At 37.8% G+C, this 17,876-nt stretch overlaps 2 protein-coding genes across 2 annotated transcripts in view; one reads left to right on the top strand and one right to left on the bottom strand.

Moving 5' to 3' along the window:
- FBXO38 (F-box protein 38) overlaps positions 1–14,211 on the bottom strand; it is a 38,956-nt gene extending 24,745 nt beyond the window's left edge. Inside the window, exons 1-10 of the mRNA XM_081318596.1 lie at positions 14,165–14,211; positions 12,218–12,396; positions 11,041–11,174; positions 9,647–9,810; positions 8,680–8,845; positions 8,064–8,201; positions 4,104–4,241; positions 3,303–3,396; positions 2,536–2,666; positions 920–1,090 (exon numbers count right to left, since the gene is read on the bottom strand). Of these exons, the coding sequence (XP_081174722.1) occupies positions 920–1,090; positions 2,536–2,666; positions 3,303–3,396; positions 4,104–4,241; positions 8,064–8,201; positions 8,680–8,845; positions 9,647–9,810; positions 11,041–11,174; positions 12,218–12,345 (1,264 nt within the window). The 5' untranslated portion in view covers positions 12,346–12,396; positions 14,165–14,211. The remainder of the gene's footprint in view (positions 1–919; positions 1,091–2,535; positions 2,667–3,302; positions 3,397–4,103; positions 4,242–8,063; positions 8,202–8,679; positions 8,846–9,646; positions 9,811–11,040; positions 11,175–12,217; positions 12,397–14,164) is intronic.
- An 889-nt stretch (positions 14,212–15,100) lies between these two features.
- ECHS1 (enoyl-CoA hydratase, short chain 1) lies at positions 15,101–16,912 on the top strand. The gene has a single exon (XM_081316729.1). It carries the CDS (start codon positions 15,142–15,144, stop codon positions 16,015–16,017), a length of 876 nt encoding a protein of 291 aa, XP_081172855.1. The 5' UTR covers positions 15,101–15,141; the 3' UTR covers positions 16,018–16,912.
- Positions 16,913–17,876: the final 964 nt, after the last annotated feature.

Here is a 17,876-nt window from a genome sequence, read left to right as displayed (position 1 = left end):
CATTTAATGTTCAAGGAATGCATTTAACACCCTCTTAACTTTGTAATCAGCGGTTCATGGTGCAGGTAAGTTTATATAGACTTTCATAAAATGATCTGACGTATTTATTAAAACATTTTATATGAGGCTATTCTTGAGTGCTTTGGAAACTACAACTAGTATTTAGGAATAAAGCATTCAATAACGCTCCTCATGGTTTACATATGCATTGAATACCAGTTAAGCTATATTCAATATACTATTAGTTTATAATCCCCTAAAAAATCAAAACCAAGTTATTTGAAGAGCTGCCTCTTTCAATACTTACACCTAGACTTACTTAGTCTTTACGTTCTATGGAAGATCCCTTTCTTATGATTACAATAGGACTACACTCAGCTCAAGATAATTTAGTTTAGAAGAGGGAACCATTATGAGGACTTGTGTGGAACTACTCTGACTACAATATATATCCAATATAAAGTGGCAATGCCCTAGTCCTCATAAAAATAATCATGTGAGTATTCATTACAACCATTAGGGACCAAGGTTCCACTGAAAAAATATGGTCAATTTGCTCTTAAATTAATAGTTGTAATTTTATGGTTTAAATTTTTAATTTATCATATTGCATTGTTCCATTTTTGTTGTTTGTATTGTAAAAGGTGTTACTAAAAAAGAACAAGAAATATAGAATAATAATGTTAAAGTTCCAGTAGTATTCATCACTCAGTAAAAAACAGACAGTAATACTTCTTTTCAGAAGTAGATAATTGAAATGAAATGGCATTCTTAGATCAGTCATATAGGATGATATGATGAAAACATATAGACATAAATTGTCATATGTACAACAAAAACAATTCCCCAAAATAATCCATTTATTTAAGGAGAGGATATGCAATTTATTGAGGGACTTTACCAGATGTGAGTACAATACCTGTGATCCAGCTACTTGGATTATGTAAATGAGGACAATTGTATATGACAAGATATTTAATTGAAGAGAAGACTTCATTTACTGCTTTCATTCCTATGTCTGTGATAATGCCTGGATTTTCAACCACATCAGCTAATCCATACTTCACCAGATCTGCATTGATCATTTTGCCTAGACACAGAGGGAAGAAAAAAAACACCTTTTTTTCCCCACGACTTTGCTATGCAGTCTGAATACTGGCCACAGTTATATTAAATATTCACCTCTTGGTCTTGGAAAGCAAGAATAGCAAAACAAAGGAAAAACATGTTTTCTAATAGTCACAAACTTAGGGACTGATCTGTAAGAGCTAACTTAGCAAACTGTGCTAAGGTTAAATTCTACCTAGCCCCTGCTTTTTTTTTCTCTTTTAAAAGAAACTCAACAACAATCCAGTTTGGCATAAGTATTCTATTAGGGTTAAGGAATATGACAGAACAATGGGCTGCAAAGTTGAGATATATAGTTAAGATGAAACACCAATATCCCATTACAGCTACAGATATGAAGTTTATGTGAAAAAAATCTTTAGCAAATTTGTTATTTCCTTACTCTCCTGGCATACACTCAGGAATAAAGCTAGGTGTAAAACTCTACCACGGGGCTGCACAATGTATAGCCTGCATGCCACACAAGGCCACACATTTTTGAAAAATAACCAGCTGACTGCCACCAAATGTTACTGCCTGTAGGAAAGATCTTCAGCTGCCAGCTAGTTTTCACATCCATGTCCATCTCAAAAGGCACATTAACGCCTCTAGGTTTCATAGGCACTGTCAGCTTTGCTGCTGCCAATATGCTGTTAGCTGCCAAAGAGCTAACTGGCCTGCTAGCTATTCCTTCGTGACCCATGATTATTTTTAAGGTATCAGTCTGGTTCTTGGTCCTTTGCAAACTGTGCAGGCCTGCTTTACCATATGTTATCACTAAAAAGACCCACTTTGGTTATTTCCTCTGCACGTGCTTGATTAATCCTTCTTCAGGAAATGAGAACTTCCAATATATTTTTTTTTGTAACAAGACCTATGCACATTATCTCATTCTATGGTCTCATCAGACCAAGGTTTAATTCCCCCAGAGAAATTCCCAATGATGTAGAGCAGGGGTGTCAAACTGCCGGCCCGTGGGCCGGATATGTCATGGCAAAACCACGTCCACCCCATTGCCAGCAATGGGAAAAAAAGTCACAATATGTTTATTTTATTTATTTTAATCCCATTTATATCCCGCCCTTCTCCGAAGACTCAGGGCGGCTTACAATTTAAGCACAAACCAATGTGCTTAGCAATGTTGCAACACATCACGCGCCCTTGCGAGTTTGACACCCCTGATGTAGAGTTTCATAGCTCATCTCAAAAAATGAAATGCAGTCCAGGCCACGTATGCATACTATTATAATCAAGATTCCTTCTCTAAGTCCCAAGCACATTTGATGAGCAACCAAGACTTTAGGGTTGCCTCTAGATTACACAAGAAGGTATCTTAACATCTGTGTACTCCTTTTAGGCAAATAATAAAATCCAGATCTACCCTAGCTGCTGATAGTTAACCAACAGAAAGATTGAAGGATTTCGTACACTGTAACAAAAACTCATCAACATATCCAAGATGTAGTGTTTCAAACTGGGGAAATTCCAATTCTGCCATTTTTAGTGCAGAGAATACTCCATCTTTGGTTAAGGAAGGCTGAATTCGTACTTCATGCAATCTGAAAAAAAATGAAAACCAAAGTAGGAGTAAATGTTAACCTGAGGCCACTGATATTAGAACCCTTGTTCAAAGCAAAGCAACAGCAGAACATTTTTATTACATCAACATTATTTCTTGATAACATCTATTATGACATTTATTACATGAATGAAGTAAATAGAAAGCAAGCCATGGCAAAAAAAGCAACACACAGCATTTAAGAAAGAATAAACAAAACTGCATGAATGGTAATTAGTAAATGGTAATGGTAAACAGAATGGTAATTATGGTAATGATTGAAGCCTGGGAAACAACCTCTTGTCAATCCACAGGAGTGCTGATTTACTACAGCCTATCAGATACTTAAGAGCCAGGACCTGGCAGCACAAGGAAACAACAGCCCATGACTTCATAGCCAACCATCAACATCCCAATCAACAACCATAAAGCCACACACAACTAGGCACCTCTTAAATACTATGGGTAGAATAGCCCAAATCACACATCCTGGTAGAGAGGTTGAGTGAGGATAAACTCCAGTAAGAGTTCCAGAAGCTCAGAAGATTAATAAACCTCTGGTCCCAGTGACCAACCCGGATCGGATAATGGAAATTTACTGACAGATTAATTCAAAAGACCGCTGACAGACAATTACCTTCGTGCAGCAGTTATGATGAGGTAGCCAAGATCAACTTCCAAAGCATTCTTACAAGCTCCTAGAACTATAGTGTGCAAATTTCTGAAGCCCCCTGAAAATCCAAAAAATAAAACAAAAAAGTAATTTCCACTGTGTTTTAGGAACAGTAATCATAGAAGGAACGTTGGAAGCAAAATTGAAAACCCAACCTTTTTTTATTTCTATTTCAGCATAGTGTATGACTACTATTACTTAACAGATAAGAATCCCCCATATGTCAATCACAGCACACATCCTTCACTGCAATCTCTGCATACCAGTTTGAAACTTCTTTTCTATTAACCAAATTTAACATTTTGATTCATACTCCAGGATCATGGGGTTAGTCCAAAGTGAAATCATACCCTTAGACTAAGGAGAATAAAGAATACGCACACTTAGAAAACCTTTTTATGATCTCCCTTAACCTCAGTCGCCACAGCTACACTATTCAACAACATAAACATGTTGCTTTATTGTTAGCGAACTTTCTCTATTTCATCAATTAGCAAGTTCAGGAACGGAAGCCAAATTTGAACTCCACGCAAATATATGTTCACCAAGAGAATATGTTATCCCTTAAGCATCCCAAGGGGAAGCACTCACTTCTTAAATTTCAAATATAAGAATTCTTTATATTCAGATGCACCCAGTATCTTTTTTTATATTAAAAGCAACTCTTATCTCTGAATATATTAGCAATATTCATTTCTATAAAGGAGAAGATGAAGAAATAATGGAAAAGTAAGAATTGTTCTTAATTCCAGAGAATTTCCATACCAGATCTCCAACTGTCTTCTACAACATGCTGAATAAGACCTCCAAGAAAAGGAACTCGAACCAATTCTAGATGTTCTAAGTTTCGAGCAGAAGCTAAACCAGTGACCAGGGGAACATACTTCAATGAGTTTGTGGGTCCTACAGGAAAAAAAAAAGAAATTCACATTCAGTCAGCTAAATAAAAGCATAGAAATGTTAGCATGTACTTTGTTTTAATAACATTTCAAACATTTTCATTCACATAACAAAACTGTTACTTTCTATGCAGAAAATGCATAGATTTAAAGATATTTTGTCTACATCTCTACATTCCTGTAATTCTGCAAAGTCATGGCAGATTATTCCTGATACATGGGATACAATTTCCCTGTTTACCTCCACATGACATAATTAAATTTTGTGTCCTGCAGTTGAAGGCAGCTAAAATAACTTATCAGAAAAAAAGTAGTTCAGATCCTGGAGACTGAATGAAAATTTATTTACAAATGAGGTGTTCTTGCAGAAATGTAGAGAACATGTGAAAGAATTTTTTGTTATAAATATGCATAAAGGTACATCGATGGGAATGGTTTGGGACGCCAATAAAGCTTATATGAGAGGGGTCTTGATTTATATGAATAATGCTTATAGGCGTAAGTAAATGCAAAAACGTATAGATCTTGAGGAAGAGATTAAATCTAAGGAGAAAGACTTTATTTTGAATCCATTGGATAATAATTTAAGGACCTCGATACATTTATTGAAAGAACAATTTAGTATGCTATTGGCTGACCAAGTAGCAACTAATTTGCGCTATGCTAGACATAATACTTTTTGTAACGCTAATAAGCCTGGTAGGTGGTTGGCTTACCAATTAAGGAAGAAACAGAAATTACGTACTATAGATAAAATAGAATATAAAGGAAAAGAAGTCTATCATCAAAAGCTGATTAAGAGGAGTTTTTTAGATTTCTATTCGAAATTATATTCTAGAGAAAACATACAAGCTTTAGATATAGATAAGTATTTACAGGAAGCTCATTTTCCGAGACTTTCAAAAGAACAACTTGAGATGAATCGCTTAATAACATCAGAGGAAATCTCTTTAGCTATTAAACAGTTGAAAGTGGGCAAGGATGGATTAACAGATGGATTAACAGCAATTTATTATAAAATGTTGTTGGTTGAAATGATTGAACCTTTAAAGATCTTGTTTAATGAAATTCAGACTGGAGGAGCAGTTCCTCCATCTTGGAGGACAGCTTTTGTATCAATGATTCCAAAGGAGGATCAAGACCTTACTCAACCTAAAAATTATAGACCTATATCGCTTTTGAATACAGATTATAAGATTTTTGCTAAAGTATTGGCTAATAGATTAATGCAAGTTTTAAAACAAATGATTCATAGTGATCAATCGGGATTTATATCTGGAAGGTATATGAAATATAATGTAAGACAAATTGTAAATTTGCTTGAATATTTGGATAAGAACAACCAAGTCTCCGCAGCATTGATATTTTTGGATGCAGAGAAAGCCTTTGACCAATTGAATTGGCAATTTTTATTAAGAGTCGTTGAGGAGATGAATTTTGGAGAAGGTTTTCTACATGCTATTAAAGCTATATATCAACAACAAAATGCACAAATTATAGTTAATGGGGGATTAACAGAGACTTTTAAAATTGAAAAAGGTACAAGACAGGGATGCCCCCTATCACCATTATTGTTTGTTTTAATGATTTTATTAATTAAAATTCGAGAGTCCTCTATTATAAAGGGAATTAAAATAAAACAGAATAATTATAGATTGAGAGCTTTTGCTGATGACTTGGTTGTGACAGTATCTCAACCGATACAATCGGTTATAGATTTGATGGAAATTATAACTCAGTATGGTAAGGTTTCTGGGTTTAAGGTGAATAGTAATAAGACTAAGATATTATCTAAGAATATATCTATAAGTGAAAGGGAAATGTTAATTAAATTAACAGGTTTTGAAATAGTAAAAAAGGTTAAGTATTTGGGAGTGTATATTGCAGCTTCAAATGTAAAATCATATAAGAATAACTATGAAACATTAAGGTTGAAGATACAAAGGGATTTAAATAATTGAAAAAAATTACAATTATCTTTACTGGGAAGAATCGCAGCTGTTAAAATGAATGTTCTGCCGAAGTTTCTCTTTTTGTTTCAAATGATACCTATATTGAAAAAGGATGCCAACCTTGATGAATGGCAGAAGGGTATTAATAAATTTATCTGGGCGGGGGAAAAACCAAGAGTTAAATTTAAGATTTTACAAGATGCTAGGGAAAGAGGGGGACTCAAGGCACCGAATTTGAAACTGTATTATGATGCGGTGGTCTTGACATGGGTTAGCGATTGGCTTAATTTAACTAATAAGAGAATACTTCACCTTGAGGGTTGGGATTTGGTATATGGATGGCCTGCATATTTGCTTTATGATAAAAAGGTGGACAGGGCTTTTAAATCTCATATTCTTAGAAGTGCCTTGTTGCGTGTCTGGAAAAAGTACTATTATAAGTTAAATTATAAAATACCGATTTGGGGAATTCCTGGACACGGGATAGAAGGTGTATCTATGGGAGTGAGTTTGGATAGGTTTTCCTATAAGGAATTACTTAGATTGGAAGGGAACGATTGGCAACTTAAATCATTAGATGAGTTAAGACAAGAAAACATAAGTTACTCTTGGTTTCAATATACCCAATTGAAAGCTAGGTGGAAGTTGGATCAGAAGGTTGGCATCACAATTACAGATGAAAATTTAGTAAAACAAATTAGAGATTTAAATTGTGCACATATAAAGAGGATATATGTTTTAATTGAATTGGATTCGGAAACGGAATTAGTTAAAGATTGTATGATAAAGTTGGCACAAAATATCCAGGAACCAATTCCGTTGGATACTTGGGAGGTAATTTGGGTTAGAAATGTTAAATTTACTCAGGCTCAAAATTTAAGAGAAAATTTTTATTTAATGTTTTATAGATGGCATCTCGATCCCAAAAAGTTGTCTAACATGTATCCTAACTTACAGTCTAAATGCTGGAGATGTGGTAGTTTAGAAGCCACCTATTTTCATCTGTGGTGGACTTGCAGAAATATAAAAGCTTTTTGGGTTAAAATTTGGTGGAACATTCAAAAGATTTTTAAGAGAAAGATAAAGTTCTCTCCGCAATTGTTTTTATTGGGCATTGTTGTAGATTGTGATGTTAAAGAAACCAATTTGATGTTGAATTTGATAACAGCAGCACGGTTACTGGTGGGACAATACTGGAAGAAGGATAGTTTGCCTACTATAGAAGAATGGGTGTTTAAAGTATCGAATCTTGCAGAAATGTCTAAGATTTCTGCTTATTTGAAGGATCATTCACAAGAAAGATATATTTCAGTTTGGAGGAGATGGATAGATTATATTCAGAATAAATATGGGACTAAAAAGTTCCATTTAGCTTATGAGTAGATTTTAGAGGGATATTGTTATTAATTTTACTGTTAGTATTTTAGTGTATGTATCTATGTTAAAGGGGAGTTACAGCACATTATGAATTTGGTTAATTTTATATTATGGATAATTTTTAGTTAGAATATGATTATTATATCTATAACCCTGTATTTATTTAGCTCTGGGAAGTGGGGGGGAAGGGGGGTGGTTTGAGGTGGGTGGGTTTTGGGGATATGTATTGTAAAATCTTTTTTTTTGTAAAACTCTTTAATAAAAAAGAAAAAAAAGAAAAAAAGTTCAATTTTCAAACTGTGAACAAGGAACAGCAATTTTAACAACTGAATCAGTATTAATCAGATTTGGAGCACAAACAGACATTGACATTACATTACATTACTACTATCTGGATAATAAACCACTTCTTTCCAAATGCTTGAAATGTCTAGGAAATTGTATTGTAACACATTTTAACCTAGATAATGTTTGAAGCAGCAAGACTGCTCTTTTACCTGCACAATTTCTCATGACAAAAGTGCGTAAGCTGATGCAAAGGAAATCCTTAAAAGGTTGTGGTTTGGTGAGTCTCACCCACTTCAGGTACAGATGCCTCAGCATTGGAATACAAGGAATGTCTGGGACATTAACTCCTAAAAAATACACAGAGCAGCAAGCTGTAGTCAAAACCAGGCATTTCACAGAGAAACACTGCAAATATAAATGGTTTGATTTGTCAGACTACAGGTAGTTCTCAACTTAAGACAACTGGGAATGGAACTTCAGTCATTAAATGGTGCAGTCATTAAGTGAGTCATCATTTCACCAGATCCAATTTTATGACCATTTTTACCATGGTCATTAGGTGACTTTTTCTGAGGTCATCAGAGATTTTAAACTGTTGTTAAATGAACTATTGTAAGATGTGGACTACCTGTAGTATTAATCCAGTAATACAGTGTTGATAGCATGAATTTTACAATGTTGAAAAAATCTATTTGTTTCATCTACTAATATAAATAGGAACTATTCTACTATTGCAAAAATAGCAAATCTATTCACAATATGTTCTGATTTCATAGCTTTTCAAAATGCTTAACTGCTTTAATATCATAAATACATAATTCTTACCTACTAAGTGCAAAGTTTGAATTTTAGCTCCTATTGGTATTTTCAATTTATTTTCAGGTGGAATTGGGAAGGCACCATTACGATTACGAAACTTCCCTAGGATGTGAACTTGGGGCATGTATGTCCAAATGGCTTCTACTAGTTCCAAATGGGAAGTCTCAACACCCTAAGTAGTGTGGGGAAAAAATCCAGAATAAAGAGTCAAGCATCATCATAGCAAAAACAATATTTATCTTATTTATATTAATATTACCTGAACATTGTTGCCAACTTACATACAATTCTGTATTAATATTAAGCCAACTTCACTGACAATTATTAATTGTACATTAGTTGCATATCATATATGCATTAAAAATAGCAGATCTAAATCTCCTTGCTAAGATTTATACCTTGCCTTTCTAAAAACCCATAGCGAAGAAACCAATAAAATTATCAACATTTAAGTATCCATAAAACAACTCTTCAGACTGTTATATAAAACTGTATCCTCAGGACTATTTTGATAAACCATATGTTGATACATTGTAGCTAGTTACAACACTAAGCTTGCCAATTTTTGCAACTCCCAAATTATTCTTCCTCACTCTGCAAATAAACTATATACAAAGCAAACGTGATTAGTGTATGTATATCATGTGATTTTATGTAATACACTGTTCTTTCTATGCTATGTTTCATTCATAGACTGTTCACTTCTTATAGTAACAGATTGGGCTTTAAGGGCAAACTTCCAGATTTAATTAAAACAGAAAACTCCATGTGAGTTTGTTTTTTTTTAATTACAGTTGTTTCAGATGTGATAATGAAACCCAGATTCAAGGGCACGGAATTGAATTTGATCCATAAAATACAAATCCATCTGTCCTCCCAAACTGTCTCCAACATTTTCTAAATTTGTCCCTTTAATTCTTATCCAGCATGACAGCTGCCAAAGAAATTGCAAATTTATGTTTTGAACACATACCAAGAGATTTGGGCAAGCCTGCAAAGCTTCTAGCACCCCAGGAATGCTGAAGGCTTCATAACCCCGAACCCTACGTCTGTCAAGGTGCCTGGGATGAAGGCCATATAGCTGCTCAATATCTGGCATTTTCTTCAGCAAGGTTAGGAAGCTGGAATCTGTGAATCCTGCACAAACAATCCATATTGTACTTTTTATTAAAAATTGGTTATCTAGATGCACAAAGGCAAGTAACGCGTCTTTATTTTATCATATATATATATATATATATATATATATATATATATATATATATATATATATATATATATATATATATATATATATATATATATATATATATATATACCACCATTTCTATTTTGGCATCTTCTTTTGTAATTTTAGAATTCAAAGACAACACTGCAGAAAGATGGTACTACTACTACTGAGGAAAAACCGAACTATATGCAAGAAGAGCCTTGGTGGAGCAGTGGGCTAATGCCTCCTTATGTAACACCAGCTGCCTGCAATTAGTGCAGGTTCGAGTCCCACCAGGCTCAAGGTTGACTCAGCCTTCCATCCTTCCGAGGTAGGTAAAATGAGGACCCAGATTGTTGGGGGCAATAAGCTGACTTTGTAATAATGCCACTTGGGGGGGGGGGCGAAAGCCCTAATAAGCAGACATATACATAGAATGAAGGCTATTGCTAAGCACATTGATTTGTGCTTTAGATTGTAAGCCGCCCTGAGTCTTCGGAGAAGGGCGGGATATAAGTGGGATTAAAAAAAAAAAGATAAAACATATTTGAAATAATAGTTACTAGCGGACGGTGTTATATATATTTAATCAAATAAATATTTAATTCCCCAAAGTATAATTTGTTAAGTGGTGTCATAGATCTATGTTATAATTGATCATGACTAGTTTGACTAGTTTTTTAATCTCAGATCTTGGATTTTTTGTGTTTGTGAGATGAGGTTTAATTTGAACTTGAATACATTAGGTTGTTATTCATGTACTCCCAATTTTAAATTTTCCTTCAAAAGGAAGAAAAGCTCTTTCTGAATCTGTAACTTCTCCCAAGTTTTGCTGACCATTTAGAATGCCTGCAAAATATTAGGCGATTTCAGACACTTTCCATAGCATTCTAGAATAAATCCCCAGTGATTTAGGAGAAAGATTAAATTGACTCAGAAGATCCCTATTCCATTACTTCTGCCTAGCTGACTGCCTAATCAAAAGTTACTTTCTCTTAAAACATGTGCTTGTTACAAAGAGCTCCTGCCATCTCTTTATTATTCTGGGAAGCTTTCCTATATACAAATAACATTTGTGGAAGTCCTCTGTTATTTTAAATGCTACAGCTAAGCAGAAAATGTAGTCAAAGTTGTCATGATTCACAGCAGCCACTTACCGGTGGGCATGTACTCCCACCAGCGACCTGCGCAGAGATCCACAACTTTAACTACTCTTAGGTACAAGATGACAGCTTCCTTTAACTTCCGGGAGAGGCATTCCATGCACATGATATCCTGCAGGGGAAGATACCTTCAAGATGGGAATAAAATGGGATTAATTGTTGGATGCTTTCTTTCCTCTACTATTATACTAAAGAGCAATTTGTATACTAAAGAACATCTATTAACAACTAGAGCAAGAAATAAATTCGAGTGTAAATGAAAACGGAACTGTAATAAAACAGGCCATGATTTACTTAATTCTTTTCCAATCATCTAGTAACAATTGTTCCTTTGGGAGAATCACATGCTAAAATTTTAAAAAGACAAAGCATCACACGTATAACAATTGCCATTCAATCATGGCACCAGGACTTCAAAATTTCCAGACTGAATTTTTAGAATAGCTGGGAACTAAGGCACATATTTGTCAGGAATGAAAAAAAACAGTAATGTAAGTTACCATAGAGGACACTTGATAAATGAGTCCTGTATCTTACAGTCATCCAAAGTAAAGAGAAAACAACCCTTCTCTCTGTAGTGCAAATTTTTTTATTTCATATAGGCCAACGATATTCAGCAATGATAAATCATTACTACACCAAGAGTTAATCTGAGTCTTTTTTTAAAAAAATGAAACCTTTAATACAATTCAAAAGCCCCCCTTGTCTGGAACAGCACAACCCCAAAGATAAGGGCAGGCTCTACTTTTGGAAAGCGGTTAAAACCTGGCTTTTTCAGAGGGCCTTTGGATATGGCAAGTATGGTTACTTCCTCCTAAACAAGTGGCACTAGGCAATGTGTGGATGATTATACTTTTTTTCTGTAACACAAAGTGTTCCACAAATTAATAATTGATGTATTGGCGTGCATGTTACCCAAACCTCTAAATCAGACATGTCAAACTGCCGGCCCACGGGCTGGATGCGTCACGCTGAAACCGCGCCCACCCCATTGCCGGCAATGTGGAAAAAGTTGCAATACGTCACGCGATATCACATGACGTCGCGAGTTGGACATGCCTGCTCTAAATGGAAGCAGTTAAATGTCAACATTAGGCAGATGCTTGTTATCACTGACCATTAAAATGAATGATAGGAGATATTGAAACCAAAACAAAATCTATTTTCTTACCTAAAGATATGGCAAAGCACTTCATGTGAAAGCTGGTTCATGTAGTCTTTCAGCTCAGCAGCTTTAATGCATACAGGGCTTTCCCGGTTTGTGGAATACACTTTCACATTTTTCCGTCTAGGCCCCATTTTGATTGTACTTGCAGATTACAGGGTACTGCACTTCTAAGAACAGTAAAACTGAAGGAGAAAATTAAAATAAGTGAACAATCTGAATGGCAACTCAGATTAACATATATAAAGTCCATGTAAGACTTATATCTGCACAAACCTTAAACACAATGCAAAAAATAAAAGCAACCTTCTGGAAAGATGTGTTATACTCTCCATTATGCACAGTATCTTCCATTTGGATATAAGAATGGAAGACACTTTCTGATTAGGATAAACCAGCTTGTAAATGAAACCCAAGTCACATCTCTTGTGAAAAATCTTTAGTTAGTGAAGAATTACAATTAGTGTTCTATTTATAAAAAAACAAAGGAAAAGTTTTTTTTATTAGCTTAGTCCTACATGACTCCCTTTGAGTTCTTAACAAATAATATCATGCATTCATATTCAGTCATAATCACAATTTATTCCAGTGGGGCTTATCTCAAGTTCAGAGGGAATTGCTAACTTAAGTAATAAAGGATTAAAACTGAATAGCAAATTTCAAAATATATTTGTTCTTATAAGAAAGTTATATACCAACTCTTCTGCTGTCTTAGAAATAAATCTCACTGAATTTAGCAAAGGATAATTAAGTGAACATCCATAAAATTGTTTTAGAAATGTGAGTGGCTACTTTATGTAACAATTGTCACCAATTAGACTTTCTATATATAATTTCCCGCAAGTCTCTCTATTTACAATCTTCCCACAACTGTACACTATGTAATTCAGATAACATGCTATGCCTTTCATGAAGTAGCCTATAATTTAAAAATTAAATAGCACATATCAAGTTCGTATGCAAGACTTTGCATGTGTTTGAACCGCACAGTCTAACAAAGACTCAACGTAGTAAAGTAATGCATTATTCAAAGGAATCAACAATTATACTACAGAATATACCACAGGTATATTTTTTAAAATTCATAATTCAAGAAATTAATTAGTTTCCCCTTCATTTTGGCTGAATTCACACAACGAAGCAGATAATGCTCAGATGGATTCCAGCTTATTATGTGAAGCCAGTAACTGTGAAGCCAGTATTTTGGTCACATGTAATTAGGAATACTTGTTTTGTGACAATCTTTGACTGTATTCAAGGGGGGGGGGGGAGAAATCATTATCACTAATTCTATAAAACTGGTATCATCCATGTACTAAGTATAATTCCTCTACCGTGGGTGCCCCAGTATTGTGGGTCATCCCAAGCCTTTGGAAAGCTCCAATATTCTGTGAAGCTTAATTGGAAGAAATAAAAAAAATAATAGCGTGTCATTTGCTGTTCCGGAGGCAACAAGGGAAACCATAATAAAGCTGACCCGACCCCGCCTCTCATCTCTCTTCTCAAGAATAAGACAACAGGAGTGGGGGGGGGGGGGGAAACACCAAAGAGTTGCTTGTCAAGTCTGGGAAGTCAGCAGCAAGACGAAGTCCCACCTTCAGCCACAGCTGTGTAAGCCTAAACAAATTAGGAGGGCAGCTGCTCAAGGCCGATAACAAGTAGGCCGCAGGTGCTCAGGCCAACAAGACACGGGTAAAAGGGCCTGGCTGGTCATTTAAGAGCGTTATCCATCCTCGGAGGGGCTGCTCCCGTCGATTGCCATCTCTGGGGTGTATCACCATCCTGCCCGGAAAGGGGGAAGGTCGGAAATCAGCGCTGACCCCTAAAACAGGTCTCCCGTAAGAGCACTTCGAAAGCAACGGCAGAAACAGCCTTGCCTGCCGAACCGTCAACTGGCCTCCCTCAGAGTACCGGCGCCGAGCAACTCCCAACCTGCTTCCCCCGGCCGCCTACCTTTCCTCATTGAGACTCTTAATCCGAGCAGCTCAGGAGACGCTGCCTCCCCATTGCCTCACAACACTTCCGCTTCCTGTCCGTCCCTCACAACTTCCGTAAACTTTGTCCCTCCTCCCCAAAAGAGACCAGAGAGAGAGAGAGAGAGAGAGACGAGTGGCTCGACAACCCTCACTTCCGGCACGCTATACCAGATTTAGGCCCGGAGGGAAAGGAGATTTATAAAAGTCGTCCGCTGGGAGGTTTTCATCGCCTTTTCTGCCTTTGCTCTTTAAACTGGCTTCTCTCATTTACGCTAGTTTCAACCTGGCCACACACAACATTGTAGCGAAGACAAATCCAGCTTTCACATGTTTGTTGGTTCTCCTAGTCCAGGGGTAGGCAACCTCGGCTCTTTTATGACTCATGGACTTCAACTCCCAGAATTCCTGAGCCAGCTTGGCTGGCTCAGGAATTCTGGGAGTTGAAGTCCCATGAGTCATAAAAGAGCCGAGGTTGCCTACTCCTGTCCTAGTCTTAAAGGAGAATTCCAGTTTTTCCCCCCTCATTAGATATTGCAGCTCTTTGCATCTTAAATCGTTTTTGCTTTTACTTGAAACTGTTAGCAGTGCATCAGAAGAAGTTAACACAGCGTTTAGCTCTTGAGCCTTTAGACCTCGGTAGGGGGCTTTGGCTTAAATGCTTGGAAACAATTGTCAGAACATTTTTTTAAAAAAAAATCCTGCCGAGGGAATTGGACCTAGAGGTTTGTGCGTCTTGCTGGCTTTGCCTTTTTATTAAGATGAACGGTGGTTCAGTGTAACGTCTTTCATCCAATAACAAAGATGTTTTCATAAGAACATCCAATCAAGAGCAAGCGGGGCAAGTGCCCTGTGAACCTCCCCCCCTCATATGGAGGACGGCATCGCTCGGGAGCCGGAAGTACTTCCGCGGGCCTCTTGGACTGGAACCCCCCGCGTCCTGCCGCTCTCGCCAGCATGGCCACCGCGCTTTTCCTACGCCGCCTGCCTTTGGCCGCGGCCACTGTGGCCGCTCGGCCGCCCCGTCGCTTTCTGGGCGCGTCGGCAGCAGCGCACTTCCAGCACCTGCTGGTGGAGAAGAAGGGAGCCGGTCAGAAAGTGGCGGTGATCCAGTTGAACCGCCCGAAGGCCCTGAACGCGCTTTGCGATGAGCTGATGGTGGAGCTGAGCCAAGCGCTGGACGCTCTGGAGCAGGACCCGTCCGTGCGCGCCATCGTGCTGACGGGCAACGAGAAAGCCTTCGCCGCTGGCGCCGACATCAAGGAGATGCAACACCGGACTTTCCAGGAGTGCTACGGCTCCAACTTCCTCGCCCACTGGAACCGCCTGGCCAGCATCCGAAAGCCGGTCATCGCCGCCGTCAACGGCTACGCGCTGGGCGGCGGCTGCGAGCTGGCCATGATGTGCGACATCATCTACGCGGGCGAGAAGGCGCAGTTCGGGCAGCCGGAGATCCTGCTGGGCACCATCCCCGGCGCCGGCGGGACGCAGCGGCTGACCCGGGCGGTGGGCAAGTCGCTGGCCATGGAGATGATCCTGACCGGAGAGCGGATCTCGGCCCACGAAGCCAAGCTGGCCGGCCTGGTTAGTAAAGTCTGCCCGGTGGAAAAGCTGCTGGACGAAGCCATCAGCTGCGGGGAGAAGATCGCCCGCCACTCCAAGCTGGTGGCCGCGATGGCCAAGGAAGCGGTCAACGCCTCCTTCGAGCTCACCTTAGCCGAGGGCAACCGGCTGGAAAAGAGGCTGTTCCACTGCACTTTTGCCACGGAGGACCGGAAAGAAGGGATGGATGCCTTTGTGGAGAAGAGAGAAGCCAAATTTAAAGACCTTTAATTCCTCCTTTGGGGAGGGGGGCATAATGACGGTGGTGGGCTAGGAACGTGGTTACATTTATAGAAGACAATATACAGGTGCATTTTGCCAAAAGAGGCCTTGATTTGCAATCCCTGGACCTTAAAATGACAGCCATCCCCTTGCCAGAAAGTGGTCACAGCTCTAATTATTGGCACCATGGTGTGCAAAAATCAATTTCTTTGGAAAGGTAGTGATTGAAAATAAAATTTATCCCAATTTCCCTTAATAAAGTGGGCTTTGTAGAATGCCTTGGATTGCATAAAAATGGAAGCTTTTGTGTCCACAGTAAATGGGCAAAAATACAAGGTGAAAGGAATAGTCGTTGCACTAGAAAATGGATTTATCTATCCAGAATTGTAAACTGGTATGCCTGCTGAATTTTGTTATCTTGGTGATAAATCTGAGCTTTTAGCTACTGCTGTCCCGTATAAGCTATAGAGTAAGGTACATCTGGTGTGATTACATGTGGTTAAAAAGTCCATAAGCACAGTTCTAATCAAGAATATGCTGGTGCAACAAACACAGGTCAATGGAAGCACTTCATAAGTTTCATAAGCTAGAGTTAATAACAAACCAGCAAGTAAGAAACTGCTGTGTCATCATTGCAATGGAAACTTGGTTAAAGCATTCTGTCCTGGATAGTGCTGTTAGTTTGAGTGGATTTTCAACATTTTGGCTTATTTTGAGAGTGGGCATCAGAATTTCATTTTTAATGTGTGCCAGTGCATTCACAGAAAACAATGACAGTAAAGGTTATCTTATAAGCTAATGAAAAATGCAAAAAAGTATTTCATGTATTCCATTGCTTTCTTAATTGCAATAAACACTTAATAAAATTATTTAAAAATAGATTGTATCCCTTGCCCGCTCTGCCTTTCATCAGATTTTTTAAACAAATAGTTTTATTCAGATACATTTAGAAGTAACTGAGGTAAAAGGGGAATTGCTTACTCCAATAGTGAGCATTATACTTTACTGCTGCTCTTTTGCCCAAGACAGCTAATAGAACAATAGACTAGAGCATCAGCCATTGCTTCTTTGCCCTATAATTTTAGGAATGATCTGCTAACTTACAACATGGAGTAATGTATTTTAATTCACAAAGCCATGAGGCAATCTGGTTCTGGATTGGGCGGCCCTGCTCAGTTATGGTTAGTTATGCCTCAGTGACCTCTCAGTTGGACTCACTGCAATGCATTTTATATGGGCTTGTCGCTGAAGACCACTTGAAAGCTACAACAGGTACAAAGAGACCAAGCTCAGTAGTACAACCTGATTTGTATAAATGACACCTCCACTGCAAGAGCTGCATTATTTATTAGTAAGCTTTTGGGTACAATTCAAGGTGCCAGTTGTCACCTTTAAAACCTAATATATCTCAACCTGAGTCTGACAACATCTGGATATCTGGCAGCAATTATTTCAAGGGGAGTGTCCCGGGAGAGCTGGAAGGGAAGGCTTGTTCTGGTGTAATTCCTTTCTCAGGGTATTGCTGCACTTTTTCTGAACAACTTAATCCTGGAAATTAGACCAAATGCAACCCTGCAAATATTTGGAAGGCCATGAAGACCTGGCTTTTTCTCAGGATTTCCTGAAGCAATGGTATGAATTCCCTTGTAGAAGGGATATTGATAGCTGGTTGACTGTTTTTGGTGTTCTTTAATGCTCTATTAAGTGTTTCACCCCATTGTTGTATGTACAGGTAGTCCTTGACTTATAATTGAGCCCAAAATTTCTGTTTCTAAGTGAGATAAGTGAAATTTGCTCCATTTTATGACCTTTCTTGTCAGAGTTGTTAAGTGAATCACTAACACGGTTGCTAAGTGAATCTGGCTTCC

Source organism: Vipera berus, assembly GCF_964194415.1.
Source record: "Vipera berus genome assembly, chromosome: 2".
NCBI classification, from domain to species: Eukaryota; Metazoa; Chordata; class Lepidosauria; order Squamata; family Viperidae; genus Vipera; species Vipera berus.
The sequence above is the reverse complement of the archived record's forward strand: the minus strand, read 5'-3'. Positions and strand labels throughout refer to the sequence as shown.

Bases quoted from the DNA above. Each gene is read 5' to 3' on its own strand.
- ECHS1 (XM_081316729.1), top strand. From the start codon at position 15,142: ATGGCCACCGCGCTTTTCCTACGCCGCCTGCCTTTGGCCGCGGCCACT.